Source organism: Aotus nancymaae, unplaced genomic scaffold, assembly GCF_030222135.1.
Source record: "Aotus nancymaae isolate 86718 unplaced genomic scaffold, 86718_ANA_hifiasm-v0.15.2.pri h1tg000004l, whole genome shotgun sequence".
NCBI lineage: Eukaryota > Metazoa > Chordata > Mammalia > Primates > Aotidae > Aotus > Aotus nancymaae.
Window position 1 is genome coordinate 67,772,896 of NW_026988415.1, and position 20,400 is coordinate 67,793,295.

The 20,400-nt window shown below is 36.7% G+C and overlaps 1 protein-coding gene across 5 annotated transcripts in view; it reads left to right on the forward strand.

Moving 5' to 3' along the window:
• The window catches only part of ZDHHC15 (zinc finger DHHC-type palmitoyltransferase 15), a 137,209-nt gene that overhangs the window by 70,516 nt on the left and 46,293 nt on the right, over positions 1 to 20,400 (forward strand). For all 5 annotated transcript variants that reach the window (XM_012455771.3, XM_012455770.3, XM_012455772.3 and 2 more), the window contains 4 exons: positions 563 to 683; positions 5,160 to 5,292; positions 7,680 to 7,806; positions 9,931 to 10,034. In XM_012455771.3, coding sequence (XP_012311194.2) covers positions 563 to 683; positions 5,160 to 5,292; positions 7,680 to 7,806; positions 9,931 to 10,034 — 485 coding nt within the window. The remainder of the gene's footprint in view (positions 1 to 562; positions 684 to 5,159; positions 5,293 to 7,679; positions 7,807 to 9,930; positions 10,035 to 20,400) is intronic.

Here is a 20,400-nt window from a genome sequence, read left to right on the forward strand (position 1 = left end):
GTAGTGAATGCCTGAAGTTACAAAGCTAATGGTCTCCTATTCATTAACTTTAGCAATTGAGCCTAGTAATGAAATAAAGCACAAACATTTCTCCTTTTGACATTTAACAATTCAGTTCTGTTTCTAGATGCCTTGATGTTTGAAATATTCTAGAATGTTAAATTCAGCAATTTTCCAAATTTTATATATCAGACTCAGAGAGCCAGTCTAAAATCACCTAACTACAAAAAGAACATGCCACAACTGTACCAAGTATAGCTGCTAAAACTGTAATACATTTTTAGCAACCAGGATCAGGTTTGCTTGGATGTGTCAGGAACCAGTCCAGAGTTATTAGGTAGGCCAGGTGTTACTGTGTCTGTAAATAAAAGAAGAAACAAGTGAGACATGAACTTGTTTTTTCCAGTCTGTTCTTATTAAGGGACTTCTATCTCTATTGGGCTTTTACAAGACACATAATGAAGCAGCAGAACTAGCATGATTCCATTGCTTAGTTCATTTATGTATCAGTGTGCTCTCAATCAAGAGTTGTGGATTTCAAATTAGTTTTTCTTTTTTTTAGGGTTAATAACTGCATTGGATTTTCCAACTACAAATTCTTCCTTCAATTCTTAGCTTACTCTGTTCTCTACTGCCTGTACATTGCTACAACAGTCTTCAGCTATTTCATCAAATACTGGAGAGTAAGTTAAAAATATCCTGAAGGGTCGCCCCAGAACAAATGCACACCCACTCCAATTTGTGACATTGTTCACCCTCTATCTTTTTACATTTTTAAATAGCTTATACTGTTGAAGTAACCAGAAGATAAGGCACTAAAAACAGGTTTTCTATATTGAACACTCTGAGATTTAGGAAGCTGTTATTTAAAGATTCTAGTTAAGTTTCTGTCACACATGCGAATCTTGCTAAGGCCTTGAGGAACCTAATCTCTTGACTCCTACTGATTCTTTACAATGTATTTCTCCAGTTGAGTTTTAAAGATCCACTTTTTACCAGTTACAGATTTGAAAAATGTTGAAACTAATTTTAAATCCCTAGTTTCCTATGAAAAAGGCTAACAGATCACTCCCCTGTTGTTAGAAAATATTTCCTAATTCCCTATTCAAAGGAGAGTGACAGAATTCCTACTGGACAGAAAGATATATTGACTTATCTTCACATATGAACAAAATGAAATGGGGAGGGTTTTTCTGTTTTTTTTTTTTTTTTTTTTTTTTTTAACTTTGTGTGACAAACACTATGTTAGCAATTAGAAAAAATGAGATCTGATACAGGATCTGTTACCTGTTTCACTGGCTCATTGCCAAGATCAAATGAAACAGATGTTGAAAGTGCTTTACCTTTCAAAATATGATTCTAATAATTATAATGAAATCTCAAAAAAGCCTTTTCATCTACTTGAAGATATCAATCATATCCAACTACTTCCTAAAAAGAAAAACAAAGCAGATTTTTTAAAATTTACATATGGATACAAGGCCCGGCAGAAGTATAGTGAAAAATATTCTTTCTAAATTTCATACTAGTAGACCCCCAGAGATATCTCTTCCCCGCAGCTCCAGTACAATTACTAAGACATCCATGATAAAGGCTGTCCAAAGTGAACCTGAATATCAAAAGACAGATGTGGACAGAGCTACTAGTTATTTAGGAATTGCACAAAAAAAAGCCTGTATAACAGGAATATCTCACCTCAAATGGAGACATAAAGCTGTAGAGAAAGAACATGAATTCAGTGACCAGAATATAGATTGTAATAAACTGAAGAAAAAAGAAAACGAAGGCAATAGGAACTGAAATAGCCAAGAATATTTAAATTATTAATTAGTGCATTGATCCCTAGTAATATAGAAAAGATAGTGTAGAAAATTATAGTGATGTGTGCTTTCCATTTCCCCTTCAACTTGCTTAATTAGTTCAGATATTTAATAACTTTAAGAATAAGGAATTAGACTGGGCGCGGTGGCTCACGCCTGTAATCCCAGCACTTTGGGAGGCCGAGGCGGGTGGATCACGAGGTCAAGAGATCGAGACCATCCTGGTCAACATGGTGAAACCCCGTCTCTACTAATACAAAAAATTAGCTGGGCATGGTGGCGCGTGCCTGTAATCCCAGCTACTCAGGAGGCTGAGGCAGGAGAATTGCCTGAACCCAGGAGGCGGAGGTTGCGGTGAGCCGAGATCGCGCCATTGCACTCCAGCCTGGGTAACAAGAGCGAAACTCCGTCTCAAAAAAAAAAAAAAAAAAAAAAAAAGAATAAGGAATTATATAATAGATGTAATAATCACTAACTCAGGGACACAAAAGTTTATGCAGAAATAAAACTTTTTCATAAATTTTCTGCAAATATAAAATGCTTCATCGTCTCTTCCTTTGTCCCGTTCCACAGCACATGATTATTATAAAATCCACATACTGAGCTACTACCCTGAATGTGAAGAAAATCTGCTCTGTCCAATCCGCAGGGAAAGTGTCAGCCTTGGTCTTCACTACAGACCTTTTTTGGTGCTTAACACAGTAGGCTACTGTTTAGGAACCACCTTTTACCCTCGTAACAAAATAAACAATAATGCATTTCACACATTTTGCCTTTAGCCCACTTAGCCAATAATCAAATATCACAGTGCCAGCCAGGTGTTATATGCTTTTTTCATTTTGGAAAGATAATATTTGGATATGAATTAATCTTCAGAAATGTGCCAGTATTTACAAGTAATACCAAGAGTGAAGATAATCTTGTTCTCTATTCCCTTCCCTCATTTTTTTTTTCCCACAATAGACTACCTCATGCCTGACAGATGAGAGGCAAGAGAATCTGTCCTGGCTTGTCCTAAAATGAAAAGGGCATTGACAGTTCAGAGAAATGCTCCTTTGCTGTCTCTTTAGCCAGGTAACACTTCAGTGTAGCTTAGGGATGGCTTTCTCAGTTTAAATTGAATCTCCCCTTAAAATAAAAAGTAAACACTGCCATGTATTTTGAAATCCATGTATCAAGGAAACAAGCTGTGCTCCTAACAATAGCAACCTTCATTTGTGTAGTACTTTACAGTTTTTAAAGCACTTTCATACTCCTTATCTCATCTTATCCTTACCACAACCCTGTGAAGTAGGCAAAGCATTAATTATTAGTCTCATTCAAAGACGATAAAAACTGAGGCTCATAGTAGTTAAGTGACTTGTCTATGATTACCCAGCTTGTAAATTTCAAAGTTAGGACTTTGACCTAAATCTGACCCTAAGCCCAGTGATCTTACACACTGTACCATGTCCTACTACCCATTATGGCTCTGCTTTAGAGAAGCTCTAGCTCCATGGGAATAAAGAATTCAGAAAACCATCTGATTATTTCTCTCTTCTCAATATTAAGCAATAGCTACTTTGATAAGAGATTGACCTTTGCCTTATGCAAAAAAGTACTAATACATACCTCCTATATTGAGCCATGAATCTCCTCAGAGCTATTAATTATTTTAGAAACAAGATAATAGCATTATTCAGCCAGTATTCATCTGATCTGTCTCTGATGGCTATTGCTTTGAGTGATTTAGCTTGGTTATCTCCTGAGAAGGTATTTTTAAACATAGGGCTATCACCCTCTTCTAACAAAAGAAAAAAGTTTCAGAAGAACTCTTATCAAGGGATAACGTAGTAGATATGGTTTGGCAGACAGAAAAGTGTTCTTTAAGAGTAATTGAGTTGGGGTGAGGGAACAGACTTCAACTCAGCCACACAGACTGTGGACTGACTTTATATCAGTCCCTCTTGTCCAGCCATTTTCTACTATCCATTTATATGTGAAAAAAATAAGAAATAAAATAAATGTGAGCTTTAAAATATTTTTTAAACATTCTTCAAAATCTAAAGACTGTGAAAGCAAAAACACAGTCAAGGCAAAGCCAACTGCAAGGCAATATATGGAGTCTTTTCTATAAGTTCAAAATAAAACAAAACCCCCAATCTATTTCAATTTGGGTGCTTAGGCCAAGAATTTATAGAGGGATCATTTCAAAAAGGAGAGTTTCAGATAAATATTCCTGAAGATTGAAGTTCTTGAGGTAGCTCTTTCCTGGGCTGCTCTGTCCCTATGCAGTTTTCACCTGGACCCCCACTCAGCTGACAGCGTCTGACTGGCTGAAGATAAGGGGAAGCATCCTTATTTTCATCCTTCAGTATACAACCTGGAAGATTCCCAATATTTCCATACTTAAAAATGAATAAAAATATTCTCTCGAGAACAAAAAAATCTGTACGATCTGGACTTGCCAAGTATTGCCAAGCCTTAACTTTCTCCTTCCAAATTGGAGTAGAACTAGATCATTCGGAAGTTAAGGTCCACTTGACTTAAGAATCATGTTTAACTTTATTACTAGAGAGCAATTAGAAATATTTCAAAGTGATTCATCACACTGAAACAATAATCATCACAGGGAAGAAGGAAATAAATATTAGTCATTCCCCGAACTATTCACTCCAAAATTGAAAATGTTTTCTAAGATTGTCTTCAGAAGATAAATGTTACATGCTGCACATGATACAGAACTTTATAACATTCATTCTGGTCTAGGCCGCATGTAGGAAAAAAAGGCTTGTGCCACATGGAAAATAAGATGTCCTAGATAACTATCAAAATCTGTAGCTACCTACTTTTACATTTGCCTGTAAAAATTCTGCTTGATTTTTACTGTCTAGACAGCTGTTTCACAGGATGTAATACACCAGCACGTTCTACCTCAGCTTTAAAAAACAACCACACAAAATTTACAACAGCTTTAAAAATCAGGTTATGATTTATGAGTAGGAGATTTTTAAATTCTACCTATATGTTTTAACTTCTTACATACATCACTGTGACATTTTTAACACACACATGTCCAAGGAAACATGATATATAAAGAATTCCAGAATAACTTACACTGAGGCAAGAGGATAAGGCATATGAATTCAAGGATCCATTTTAGGCTTTGTAGGCTGAGAGCATACTCATAGATACCATCATTAACCTAAAGAACCATATTATAAAAATTTTACAGAATCTATTTTTAAAATTACAGCTAGACATTTTATACATATGAAAAACTGCTAACCTATATATTAAAAAAAAACTAGCCATGCTTTTCCACTTTAATCTTTTGTTTGTTTATTGTTTCTTTTCTAGGGGGAATTACCCAGTGTTCGCTCTAAGTTCCATGTCCTTTTTCTCCTCTTTGTGGCCTGCATGTTTTTTGTCAGCCTTGTGATTCTCTTTGGTTACCATTGTTGGCTTGTCAGCAGAAACAAAACCACCTTAGGTAAGACAACATTACGATTAGGAAAAAACATATTAATGTATATCAGACTGACCCGTGGATTGTTCCCAAGTAAAACTTCCAGTGAAGGATTTTAGCTGCAATAACATCCTTCTACCCCCAAACTGAGACAGATGAAAATACATTTTACCAAACTAGAAAGGCATAGTGAATGAAGCTTATAGGCTAACTGATAATATTTTTTAATGAAACCCCACACAGAAAATTGTTTTTTATAGTGTATACCGGGTAATAGCTACCAAGGTTTATAGCTCAGAAGATTTCTAAAAGGTGTTCACGTGAAAAAATTAAAGAAAGAATCAGTACAGAAGAGAATGTCAGAATTTATTATGCACATCTAAAAACAGAGCCCTGGCAAAAAATCCAAACCAACCACAACAAGAATCCAAGTCTTGAGAAACAAACAAATCAGTGAATATCTGCAGTCATCAAGGGGCTCTTTAGGTACTGTGGGAATGAGAAAAATACATTGAACAAATTGTTTTCTAGAAAATTAGTAAAATAAAGAACATATTTTCTGTCAGTTACTCTATAGGCTATTATTTGGAAAACTGTATTTCTGATGGATTCCAGTACATTTTATTTCATTGATGGTGAAATAAGCATTTACATTGTGTACAAATCAGTACATGAGGAGTGAGGATAAAATATACAAGTTTTGAATGTTGAATGTTTAGCTAGGATGGATTTGAGAAAAGTTTAGTGCACAAGCTACTACACATTGGGAATTTATTTGCTAATGATGCTAACAGCTAAGAAAGTATTTTCATCTGTTGACCATGCATGATGGTTCACTCCTGTAGTCCCAGCACTTTAGGAGGCAAAGGCCGGAGAATCATTTGAGCTCAGGAGTTTGAAACCAGCCTGAGCAACATAGCAAGACCACATCTCTACAAATAAAAATTAAAATAATCAGCTGGGTGACATTTCACAATAGCAAAGCCATGGAATCAACCTAAACGTCCATCAATGGCAAACTAGATAAAGAAAATGTGGTACATATACAACATGAATACTATGCAGCCATAAAAAAGAACGAGATCCTGTTTTTTTGCAGCAACACAAATGAAGCTTGAAGCCATTATCCTAAGTGAACTAACTCAGGAACAGAAAATCAAATACTACATGTTCTCACTTACAAGTGGGAGCTAAAGACTGAGTACACATGGACACAAGGAACGGAACAACAGACACTGGGGCCTACTTAAGGGAGGGAGGAGTATTGGAGGAGAGAGGGGTTCAGAAAAAAAATACACTTGGATTCTATGCTTAGTACCTGGGTGACAAAACAATGTGTACAGCAAACTCCCAAGTCACAAATTTATCTTTAAAACAAACTTGCAGATGTACCCTGATCCTAAAATAATAAAGTATTTAAAAATAATAATCATTAGCTAGGTGTGGTGGCACATGCCTGTGGCTGCAACTCCTCAGTAAGGTAAGATGGGAAGATTTATTGACCCTAGAGGGGGTCTGTTTAAGGCTGCAGTGAGCTAAGATTGTGCCACTGCACTCCAGCCTGGGTGACAGAACAAGACCCTATATCTGTTTTTTAAAAATAAAGTATTTGTACCCATTTTATCAACCAAATATATATGTAGCCCCTAGTTGCAGTGGTGGTAGATTAGCACATTTGGCTTAGAGAACAGCTACAAAGTGGAAAACCACTAAAAGCTTCGTGATAACAGAGTCTGAAAACAAAGAACAAATGAGAAACAGTCAGATGCAGCTAGAGTCCAACAGTGAAAGCATTTGCTTAATGGGATTACTGTGTGTCTAAAAATACTGTGCGCTAACATGGTCCCATTCTTTATAGTCTTTGAAGTGATTATGGCTCACCAATTGATATTTTATCTGAAGTAAAACTCAGTTTCTTACATTGCAGGCTTCAGCATCAACACTTTCATTTTTGAAATGTTTCAAAACCAAATCAATGTCATTACCATCTCTTTATGTGTCATTACTTTCTTCCCAGCTCTAAAGATGGAGGCCATTTTGCTATTGTTGCCACTTAGATTCAAATAAAGTGCTGTTAAATCTGTTCCTATACTCTAAATTCAGCAGTACAAAATACATACTACCCCCATGGCTGCTTAATTATTTCTACCATCATGTGTTTCCTCTGTGTTTTACAAAGAGAGTGCTAATTCTTTATATGCAATAACAAGCTTAGTTTGTGATAAGTGATTAAACTGGTTTTTACTAAGTAATTTAGCAATAACTAAAAATGAGGGGTCTGTGCTACCACAGCAAAAAGATATCATAGAACCAAGTCACATAAATGGAGAATTGTAAAATCAAGACTATGCCAAAATTTGTTTCTTCATTGTTTTCTTTCTCTTTTCTTCAACTCTCCTGCCCTGCCTTAGAGGCCTTCTGCACTCCAGTGTTTACAAATGGCCCAGAGAAAAATGGGTTCAACCTTGGCTTCATCAAGAATATCCAGCAGGTGTTTGGAGATAAGAAGAAGTTCTGGTTAATACCTATTGGGTCCAGGTGAGTAAATATTACCAGTGGAAGAAGTTAGTGGTAGACCATGCCTTAAAGTGGCAAATTCAATTTTGATTGCAGTATGCAGCAGGTATCAGCCCAATGTGAAACTCTATTCCCCAAATTCTTCGTTTCTAGGTTAGTAAAGACAAATAAAGAGGTGAGGGTATGATAAAATAGACATTCTCATGCTTTCTTTGTGGCAATGTACAGTGGAACTACCAATCTTTTATAGCTGAATTTGGTAATACCTATCAAAAACCATAAGAATCTACATGTCCAACATCTCAATAATTACATTTCTGGGAATTGAATCTATCCTAAAGACAGAAACAAACTATGCACAAAAATGTTCATCACAGCATTATTTATAGCCAATAATTAGGAAACAACCTAAATATCCAATAATATGGGAATGGATAAATAAATGTGTGTGTGTGTGTGTGTGTATTTATATATATATATATATTTATATATATATGCGTGTGTGTGTATACTGGGTAGAATATTATATAATCAAAAGTAATGGTTATAAAGCCTATTTCACAAAAAGGGACAATGCTTACTATATTTTAAATGCTAATGAAAAATCCAATACACTGTGATTAAGAACATAAATATATATAGAAGAAAAACAGCAGAAGAGAAATATACCAAAAAAGTTAGAAGTTATTTATCTTTTCTCCATTTTTCATATTTTGTCATTAATGCTAATATTATTTTATGAATAAAAAATATAAAAAGCAAGAACAAAGATTAATTTAGAGGTTGTAGGTAATTCTTAGGACTGCAACAAGAATTCAGGGAAAGCAGTGTATGAGAAATAAACAGTCAAGCTTGTATTCTCTGAATGACTTTGTTAACCAGATTGAACAACCATCAACTAAACTAGCTCTGGAGCAGAGCTTGTTTGCCACCTTCTTGCAGCCACCTTATGGTCCCTTCCTTAGACAGGGATACATTTATGTTCATTTAGTTGAGGAAACTTTGTTGTGGGTAGTGTGGCAATTAAGGAAAAATTTCTTTTCCCCTTCATTGATTGCCTTGATACTTCCTGTGTACCAGTTAGTATTTTACAAGCTCATTTATTTCAGAGATGTGGTGTATCCTACTATTCAGTTTATAAATCATAAGGCAAAACTATGTCATTGGGCAATATTCATTAATAACTGTTACTAGATATTACCTACACTCTATTCACATACTCACATACACAAATATGCACACATCATCACCACATCAAAGGGAGGTATAAAATGAGTCTTCTCTGGAATAAAGAACAAAATCAAAAATCAAAGCCCGTTCACTTATAATCAGTATACTTACATTCTCTTTAAAGTACTATCAATAAAATCTGTCGACTTTCAATTAACCACATACATGAACAGGAGAAAAGGCATAGGTAGCATCGAAAGTCATCTATACTTAAATTTGGAATGCATTCAGATACCTAAACTGAACTGTTCAAACTGTAACCTAAGGCCAGGGCCAGCTCAGTTCCTTCCAATACATCCCATCCATTAGCAGCCAGAAATTAACCAGGGAGTTGACCCTAACTTACCATAGGTAGCCACAAAGCAGGACCCCACAGGTGCATAATTGCCCCCGAAATCTGCACTCTAGAGATATGGCTCAATCTGACTCTTTTTCCTAGTTTCTAATAAACTTTCTGCCATGCAAATCAAATAAATAATGGTGCATTCAGGCATTGTCTTTCACCAGTTCACACCAGCTTATCTCCACTGTATTCAGTGTTTCAGAGACTGGTCAACTTTCTTGAAAACTTAGAATCAAAGCAGTAAAATAATGGGATATAAATTGGTATCATCATCACTAAGTGATATGTATGAAGTTTGCTGTGTATGAATATTGCCATACTGGGCATTTTGGGAAGCAAATTAAAGAGTTGCTTACAAACAAGACGTTAATGATGCAGGCACACAAATAATATATGGAAACCAAGAGCAATACAGCAACTAAATGATGCTATTGTAAGAGCCCATTCCACTATGGCCTTAGACAATAAGACTAAATATGCCTAAGAAACCGCCTCTTGTTTTTAAGAGGATTATGACCTTTACAAAAGTCTATGTCAGCTGCAATAAGTCACTGCCTTTCTTTTCCAACCAGCCCTGGTGATGGACACTCCTTCCCTATGAGGTCTAGGAATGAGTCACAGGACCCACTGCTAGCAAATGAAGAACCCTGGGAAGACAATGAGGATGACAACCGAGGTAAGCAGGGTCAAAGACTGTGAAGTCCACATTAATACAATCAATGTAATGTGGTGAGTAAATAGGGTCCAGAAAGACTTTATAAGCATGTCAACCTCAAGTGTCCTATGGATAGAGGAGAGTAAGTATGGCCAGATTTGTTTAGTAACCATGGGTAGTTTAAATAAGATTAGATGGCAGCTTGGGAGGTCCTTACCAGATATGTGATTCCATGATTTATATCACCAGTCAGATATAAACCTGGATATATATGGATTTCTAAACAATCCCGATGCATAGTCACTTGCACTGCTTTGCTTGAATGTGGAGTTCGATTTAATCAATGGGTAACAATTCACCTCTCTCCATCCTCCTTCATTCACACTGATTAAATTTTTTTAAATGGTATACTCACTCTCTTTTCAGTATAGTTTAAATACACTAAAAACTAAAAGATAGTAATGGGGGTAAGCCTACACATGCATGTAGTCTACTTTTCTAAAAGGAAAAGGGGCAAAGGAAAGCAAATTTTAACTTTCTCCTACCAGGTCACTGGGTCATCCTAAGGTATTTTGTAAAGAGCTAAAAGTTGAGTTCTCATGTAATATATCCCCATTGCCAGCCCTATTCCTTGTCTCCACCTGTTGCTGTGCCTCCAACGTTTACTTATGTTGCTAATACCAGCCATTAGAGAGTAGTTTTGGGCTACTGTTCCCAATAATGCAGTAGCTGGCATCAATTTTGCGTAGGAACTTGTAGTAGCTATCACAAACTGTACCTGGAGTGAAGGAGGCTAAATGAGTACATGGAAAAGCACTGAAGTGGGAGCAGTGGTGGAGAGCAAGCCTTTCTAATTTTTTACCTAGTTGGATTATCTAGGCCCTGATTACCTGGAAATCTAGTTTTAGAGAAAAGCATGTTACTAGAGCCAAGGAATACAAAACAGCCACAAATCCATAGATAAAAAAGAAAAGAGTTCTTGCTCATCCCAAAGAACTTACAATACAAGCAACTCCCTTACTTTCTTCTGCTGACTATTGGAAAATTCACTATATTTTGACCTATCTTCCTTCAGTCTTCAATCTTTCTGAACCGACTTTTACTTACAGCAGTCACAAGTGATAACAACCCTTATTTTGGTATTAAACCCAAAGTCTAATAGAAGCCAAAGACTTAACAGGTCTTTACTTGGTTTAAAATAATTCACAATGGAAAAAACTATTCATATCTGAGCTTTGTGTTGTCAAGTGGAATACTTAAAATGTAGATATATCACCACATCATAAAGAGGTTATTTTTGGAAGCAGTCTCCAATTCCAGACCTTTTCAAAAATATTCAATTATTAAAAACTAGTATGTTATTTTATAGTTTGTAATGTGCTTTCCTATACTTTTTCTTCATATACTTTGACCCTCACAACTTTCAGGTTAGATAGGCAGTGTTATTAATAATATCCCCATTTTATAATTGAAGAAACTAAAATTCAGAGATGTGAAGCAAACCAACCTCACATATCAAGATATCTTGATTCCAAATCCTGGGTTTTTTCCACTACAATGCTATGTCTCTCCTTTGGACAAGTACATATGAGACAGTGCTGTGATTGCATGCCATTTTGTTATCTGAAGCATTCAACTGCTTTGTACTTAATCATAAAATCATAGACTGTAAGGTGCCTTTAGCTTTAGCAAGATGACTATGCCATTGTAGATAGCTGAGGGTTATCTTTTTTTTAAGTTCATTGAAGGAGACTCCACAATCCTCCCTTGTAACACATTTTAGTATCTAATGCAAGTTCTCATGCTGTGTGTCAGGTTGATTCTATATTATCTTCAGTTGCTCCCATTTTCTGTGCATAACAATCATGTACAAGCATTTCTTACTTTTTTAACAACTTAGATTCCTAGGAAAGGTGCTGTAAGTTGAAATTACATGTGCATGTTGAACACAATTTCTTTTAGGAAACAAGTCGAATTTTTATTCCTAGCCCAAAATATGACATTTCATTTACTATAAATGTACTTGTACATCCAGGCACAGTGGCTCACGCCTGTAATCCCAGCACTTTGGGAGGCTGAGGTGAACGTATCACCTCAGGTCAGGAGTTCGAGACCACCCTAGCTAATATGACAAAACCCTGTCTCTACCAAAAAAATACAAAAACGTTAGAGGAGTGTGGTGACACATACCTGTAATTCCAGCTACTTGGGAGGATGAGGCAGGAGAATTGCTTGAACCCAGGAGATGGAGGTTGCAGTGAGTTGAGATCACACCACTGCACTGCAGCCTGGGCAACAGAGCAAGACTCCATCTCAAAAGAAAAAAAAAATGTACTTGTACATTGCATAATGTAAAACAAACATTCTGAAGTGTATATAAAATTGTAAAATACTCTAACAATAACCTGTTAGGTACAAATATAATATCACAGTCAGGAACTACATAAAGCCTTTATATTCTTTGAAATCCCTGCCTTATATTAACACAGCCAATTATAAGATAAAAAAAAACACCTTTATGAAATCAAGGGATTTAAATAGGCATCTATTATGTCATTTTTGAAAATTAAAAAGGTTAATGCACAAATATATAGAAAATGCATAAATCCCCAGTTTATAGATCCATGTAGTCTTCTGAGGAGATTTAACAGGCATCTTTTTAAAGACTTTTGAGAAACTTGGGGCTGCATTTTAGCTTTTTGAGGAAATGATCCAGAGATGTCTGTTCTGTTACCACTTTTGCTCATTATAAATTTTCCTGTAGCTTACATAATAAAAATTCAAGATTACAATATAACTCTTTCTGCTCTATTCAAATTGGGATCCATTTCCTTCAAATTGAATGGGTGGCATCTATGGCTCTACCTGTCATAAGTATCATGAATAGTACGTTGGGTATGATTGTCAGGATGATTCTTAAATGAAAACTGCTGTGGGTCAGAGCCTGCCTGTATGTGAAACCCATAAAGAATTTCTTCAGCTTTCTCGGGGTGAAGAGGGTAGGAGTAATCCTAGTTCCTTAATATTTCTTGTACAGCTGATTTCTCAGTTTTTTTTATTTATTTATTTATTTTTTTTTTATTTTTTATTTTTTATTTTTTTATTGCATTTTAGGTATGGCTCTGGTGCCTTTTTTAATGTTCTGTTCCTTTTTTTTTTTTTTTTTTTTGAGATGGAGTCTCACTCTGTTGCCCAGGCTGGAGTACAGTGATGCGATCTCAGCTCACTGCAACCTCTGCCTCCCAGGTACAAATGATTCTCCTGCTTCAGCCTTCCAACTAGCTGGGACTACAGGTGTGTGTCACCATGCCTGGCTTATTTTTGTATTTTTAGTAGAGTCAGGGTTTCACCATGCTAGCCAGGCTGCTCTCAAACTCCTGTTTCTTTATTGTTTCAGTAGTAGCAAAGCCTCTGCCATTTTCCAAGTATCACTCCTTTCAAATTAGTTGCTGAACTCTTTGATTGTGGTCATTTATTTGAGATGCAGTATCCGTGGAAATCTGCAGGAGATAGCCACAGTTAATATTCTCTATGCAGTAAAGTTAACAGAGACATTGATAAAGACTCCAGCAGCAGAGTCATGATTTTTTCCATTTGCAAAGGAATAACTCTAGTTTTTAAATATGTATACTTATTTATTTGTTTTCTTTCATTGTAAAAATTTAAGATTTACAACATGATGTTTTGAAATACAAATATATAGTGAAATGATTACAAGTAAGCAATTTATCAAATACATCACCTCACATAGTTACTTTTTTTGTGTGATAAGAGTACTTAAAATCTACTCTCTTAGAAAATCTCCAGTATACAATATAATATTATTAAATATAGGCCCCATGCTGTACTTTAAATCTCTATATTTGTTCATCTTACATAACTACTTACTTTGTACACTTTGGCCTGCATTTCTCCTGCCCTGCCTGCCTCTGGTAACAACTGTTGTATTCTCTGACTCTCTCTTTGTCTTAGACTCCACACATAAGAGAGATCATGCAGTATTTTTCTTTCTCCGTCTTGCTTATACCACTTAACATTATCCTTCAAGGTTCATCCATGTTGTTGTAAATGGCAGGAGGGCCTTCTTTTTTAAAACCGAATAATAATCAATTGTATATCTATCCCACAATTTATTTATACATTCATCCATCCACAGACACTTCCATAGTTTACTTACGGTGAATAATGCTGCGGTAAACACGGGAGTGCAGATATCTCTATGAGGTACTGACTTTACTTTATTGGATGTATACACAGAAGGGGGATTGCCAGATCATATAATAGTTTTATTTTTCAGTTTTTGAAAAACCTTCATACTGTTTTCCGTAATGGCAATACCACTTCAAATCCCCTTAACAATGGATAAGAATTGCCTTTCCTCCACATCCTCACCAACATTAGTTAACTTCTGACTTTTTGAGAATAACCATTCTAACTGGTGGAAGGTGATATCTCATGGTGGTTTTGATCTGCATTTCTGTAAAGATGAGTGATGTTGAGCATCCTTTCACACACCTGTTGGCCATTTGAATGTCTTCTTTTGAGAAATGTCTATTCAGGTCCTTCACCCATTGTTTAATCTAGGTTGTCTTTTTTGTTGTTGTTGTTGGGTTTTTTTTAATTGCATTTTAGGTTTTGGGGTACATGTGAAGAACATGCAAGATTGTTGCATAGGTACACACGTGGCAGTGTGATTTGCTGCCTTCCTCCCCTACACCTATATCTGGCATTTCTCCCCATGCTATCTCTCCCCAACTCCCCACCCCCCGCTGTCCCTCCTCTATTCCCCCCAACAGACCCCAGCGTGTAATGCTCCCCTCCCTGTGTCCATGTGTTCTCATTGCTCAACACCCGCCTATGAGTGAGAACATGCGGTGTTTGATTTTGTGTTCTTGTGTCAGTTTGCTGAGAAGGATGGTTTCCAGGTTCATCCATGTCCCTACAAAGGACGCGAACTCCTCATTTTTAATGGCTGCATAATATTCTATGGTGTATATGTGCCACATTTTCCCTGTCCAGTCTATCATCGATGGGCATTTGGGTTGGTTCCAGGTCTTTGCTATTGTAAACTGTGCTGCAATGAACATTCATGTGCATATGTCCTTATAGTAGAATGAATTATAATCCTTTGGATATATACCCAGTAATGGGATTGCTGGGTCAAATGGAATTTCTATTTCTTGCTAGGCAGGGCATCTCTGAAAAAGGCAGCAGCCCCTCAGGGACTTATAAATAAAGCCCTAACTTAACCTTGACAGAGGATCTGGGAAAGGGGATGGTTATGGGTTCCACTTCAGCAGGCTCAAACATCCCTGCCTGGAACTTCTGAAGGGAGCAATGGACTCCCAGTACAGCGCTTAAGCTCTGAGAAGGGACAGACTGCTGCCTCAAGTGGCTTCCTGACCCCATGTATCCTGACTGGGAGACACCTCATAAAGAAGAGCTCTGGATGAAATCTGACAGGTATCCTTCTGGGACAAAGCTACCAGAGGAAGGAACAGGCAGCAATCTTTGCTTTTATGTGGCCCCCATGGGTGATTCCCAGGCAAGAAGCATCTGGAGTGGACCTCCAGCAAACTCCAACAGAACAGCAGCAGAGGGGCCTGACTATTAGAAGAAAACAAAATAATACCTTCAATATCAAGAGAAAGATGACCACTCAGAGACCCCATCCAAAAGTCACCATCTTCAAAGACCCAAAGTAGGTAAATCCACAAAGATGGGAAGAAACCAGCACAAAGAGGGTGAAATTGCCAAAAACCAGAACAACTCTTCTCCTCCAAGGGATCACAGCTCCTCACTGACAAGGGAACAAAACTAGATGGAGAATGAGTTTGATGAATTGACAGAAACAGGCTTCAGAAGGTGGGTAATAGCAAACTTCTCAGAGCTAAAGAAGCATGTTGCAACCCAAAGCAAGGAAATGAAGAACCTTGAAAAAAGATTAGACAAAATGCTAACTAGAATAACCAGCACAGAGAAGAATATAAATAACTTGATGGAGCTGAAAAACACAACACAAGAGCTTCGTGAAGCATACACAAGCTTCAATAGCCAAATCAATCAAGTGGAAGAAAGAGTATCAGAGATTGAAGATCAACTCAATGAAATAAAGCCCAGAAGACAAGATTAGAGAAAAAAGAGTGAAAAGAAATAAACAAAGCCTCCACGATATATGGGATTATGTGATAAGACCAAATCTACATTTCATCGGTGTACCTGAAAGTGACAGGGAGAATGAAACCAAGTTGGAAAACACTCCTCAAGATATTATCCAGGAGAACTTCCCCAACATAGCAAGGCAGACCAACATTCAAATACAGGAAATAAAGAACACCACAAATATATTCCTCAAGAAGAGCAACCCCAAGGCACATAATCGTCAGATTCACCAGGGTTGGAATTAAGGAAAAAATACTAAGGGCATCCAGAGAGAAAGGTTGGGTTACCCACAAAGGGAAGCCCATCAGACTCACAGTGGATCTCTCAGCAGAAATCCTAAAAGCCAGAATAGAGTGAGAACCAATATTCAACATCATTAAAGAAAAGAAATTTCAACCCAGAATTTCATATCCAGCCAAACTAAGCTTCGTAGGCAAAGCAGAAATAAAATCCTTCATGGACAAGCAACTGCTGAGAGATTTTGTCACCAGCAGGCCTGCCTTGCAAGAGCTCCTGAAGGAAGCACTAAACATGGAAAGGAACAACCAGTACCAACCACTGCATAAACATACCAAATTTTAAAGACCATTGACACTATGAAGAAACTGTGTCAACTAATGGGCAAAACAACCAGCTAGCATCAAAATGGCAAGATCAAATTCACACATGACAATATTAATCTTAAATGTAAATGGGCTAAATGCCTCAATCAAAAGACATAGACTGGCAAATTGGATAAAGAGTCAAGACCCATTGGTGTGCTGTATTTAGGAAACCCATCTCACGTGCAAAGACCCACATAGGCTCAAAATAAAGGGATGGAGGAAGATTTAGCAAGCAAATGGAGAGCCTAAAAAATAATTTTAAAAAAGCAGGTTTTGCAGTCCTAGTCTCTGATAAAAGAGAATTTAAACAAGAAAGATCAAAAGAGACAAAGAAGGCCATTACATAATGATAAAGGAATCAACGCAACAAGAAGAGCTAACTATCCTAAATATATATGCACCCAATACAGGAGCACCCAGATACATAAAGCAAGTTTCCTTTGACCTACAAAGAGACTTAGACTCTCACACAATAATAGTGGGAGACTTTAACACTCCACTGTCAATATTAGATCAATGAGACAGAAAATTTACAAGGATATTTAGGACATGAACTCAGATCTGGACCACAGGGACCTAATAGACATCTGCAGAACTCTCCACCAAAATCCACAGAATATACATCCTTCTCATCATCACATCACACTTATTCTAAAACTGACCACATAATTAAAAATAAAAGACTCCTCAGAAAATGCAAAAGAACAGAAATCATAACAAGCAGTCTCTCAGAACACAGGGCAATCAAATTAGAACTCAGGATTAAGAAACTCACTCAAAACCACACAACTACATAAAAACTGAACAACCTGCTCCTGAATGACTACTGGATAAAAAACTGAAATTAAGGCAGAATTAAAGATGTTCTTCAAAACCAATGAGAATGAAGATACAATGTGCCAGATTCTGTGGGACACATTTAAAGCAGTGTCTAAAGGGAAATTTAGAGCACTAAATGCCCACAAGAGAAACCAGGAAAGATCTAAAGTCAACACCCAAATGCCACAATTGAAAGAACTACAGGAGCAAGATCAAACAAATTAAAAAGCTAGTAGAAGACAAGAAATAACTAGGATCAGAGCAGAACTGAAGGAGAGACACAAAAACAACTTCAAAAAATCAATAAATCCAGGAGGTGTTTTTTTAAAAAGATCAACAAAATAGATAGACCACTAACCAGATTAATAAAAAAGAAAAGAGAGAAGAATCAAATAGTTGCAAAAAAAATGATAAGGGAGATACCACCACTGATCCCACAGAAATGCAAGCTACATCAGAGATTACTAAAAACACCTCTATGCAAATAAACCAATAAACCTAGAAGAAATTGATAAATTCCTGGACTCATACACCCACCCAAGACTAACCCAAAAAGAAGCTGAATCCCTGAATAGACCAATAACAAGGACTGAAATTGAGGCAGCAATTAATAGCCTACCAACCAAAAAACATCCAGGACCCTATGGGTTCACAGCCGAATTCTAACAGGTACAAAGAGGAGCTGGTACCATTCCTTCTAAAACTATTCCAAACAATGCAAAAAAAGGGAATCCTCCCTAACAGATTTTATGATACCAACATTATCCTGATACCGAAACCTGGCAGAGACACAACTAAAAAAAGAAAATTTCAGGCCAGTATCCATGATGAACATAGATGCAAAAATCCTCAATAAACTACTGGCAAACAGAATCCAACAGCACAACAAAAAGCTTATCCATCACAATGAAGTCTGCTTCATCCCTGGGATACAAGGATGATTCAACATATGCAAACTTATAAACATAATCCATCACATAACAAAGACAAAACACATGATCTCAATAGATGCAGAGGCCTTGAAAAAAATTCAACAGCCCTTTATGCTAAAAACTCTCAGTAAACTAGGTATCAATGGAATGTCTCTCAAAATGATAAAAGCTATTTATGACAAACCCACAGCTAATATCATACTGAATGGGCAAAAACTGGAAGCATTCTCTTTGAAAACTGGCACAAGACAAGGATGCCCTCTCTCACCACTCTAATTCAACATAGTATTGAAAGTTTTGGCCAGAGAAATTAGGCAAGAAAAATAAATAGAGTGTATTCAGTTAGGAAAAGAGAAAGTCAAATTGTCTCTGTTTGCAGACAACATGATTGTATATTTAGAAAACCCCATTGTCTCATCCCAAAATCTCCTTAAGCTGATATGCAACTTCAGCAAAGTCTCAGGATACAAAATCAATGCACAAAAATCACAAGCATTCCTATACACCAATAACAGACTTAAAGAGAGCCAAATCATGAGTGAACTCCCATTCACAATTGCTACAAAGAGAATAAAATATCTAGGAATAAAACTAATAAGGGGTGTGAAGGACCTCTTCAAGAAGAACCACAAACTACTGCTCAAGGAAACAGGAGAGGACACAAACAGATGGAAAAACATTCCATGCTCATGGTTAGGAAGAATCAATATCATGAAAATGGCCATACTGCTCAAAGTAATTTATAGATTCAGTGCTATTTCCATCAAGCTACCATTGACTTTCCTCACAGAATTGGAAAAAAACACCTTAAACTTCATATGGAACCAAAAAAGAGCTCACAAAACCAAGAGAATCCTAAGCACACACACAAAAAAATAATAACTGGAGGCATCATGCTACCTGACCTGACTACTAACTATATTACAAGGCTACAGTAATCAAAACAGCATGGTACTAGTACCAAAATAGAGATATAGACCGATGACAGAACTGATGCCTCAGGATAGAACAGAACCAATGCCTCAGAAATAATGCCACACATCTACAATCAGCTGATCTTTGACAAACCTGACAAAAACAAGCAATGGGGAAAGGATGTCCTATATAATAAGTGGTGCTGGGAAAATTGGCTAGGCATATGCCAAAAGCTGAAACTGGATCCCTTCCCGACACCTTATACAAAAATTAACTCTGGATGAATTAAAGATTTAAACATAAGACCTAACACCATAAAAACTATAGAAGAAAACCTAGGCAATGCCATTCAGTACATAGGCACAGGCAAGGACTTCATGACTAAAACACCAAAAGCAATGGCAACAAAAGCCAAAATTGACAAATGGGATCTTTTTAAACTAACAAGCTTTTGCACAGCAAAACAAAACAAAACAACAACAAAAAACTGTCATTAGAGTGAACTGGCAACCAACAAAATGGGGAAAAAAATTTCAATCTATCCATCTGACCAAGGGCTAATATCCAGAATCTACAAAGAACTTAAATTTACATGAACAAACAAACAACCCCATCAAAAAGTGGGTAAAGGATAAGAACAGACACTTTTCAAAAGAAGGCATTTATGCAGCCAAAAAACATATGAAAAAAAGCTTATCATCTCTGGTCATTAGAGAAATGCAGATCAAAACCACATTGAGATACCATCTCACACCAGTTAGAATGGCAGTCATTAAAAATTAGGAGACGACAGATGCTGGAGAGGCTGTGGAGAAATAGGAATGCTTTTATACTGTTGGTGGGAGTGTAAATTAGTTCAACCATTGTGGAAGACAGTGTGGCAATTCCTCAAGGATCTACAACTAGAAATACCATTGGACCCAGCAATCCCATTACTGGGTATATATCCAAATG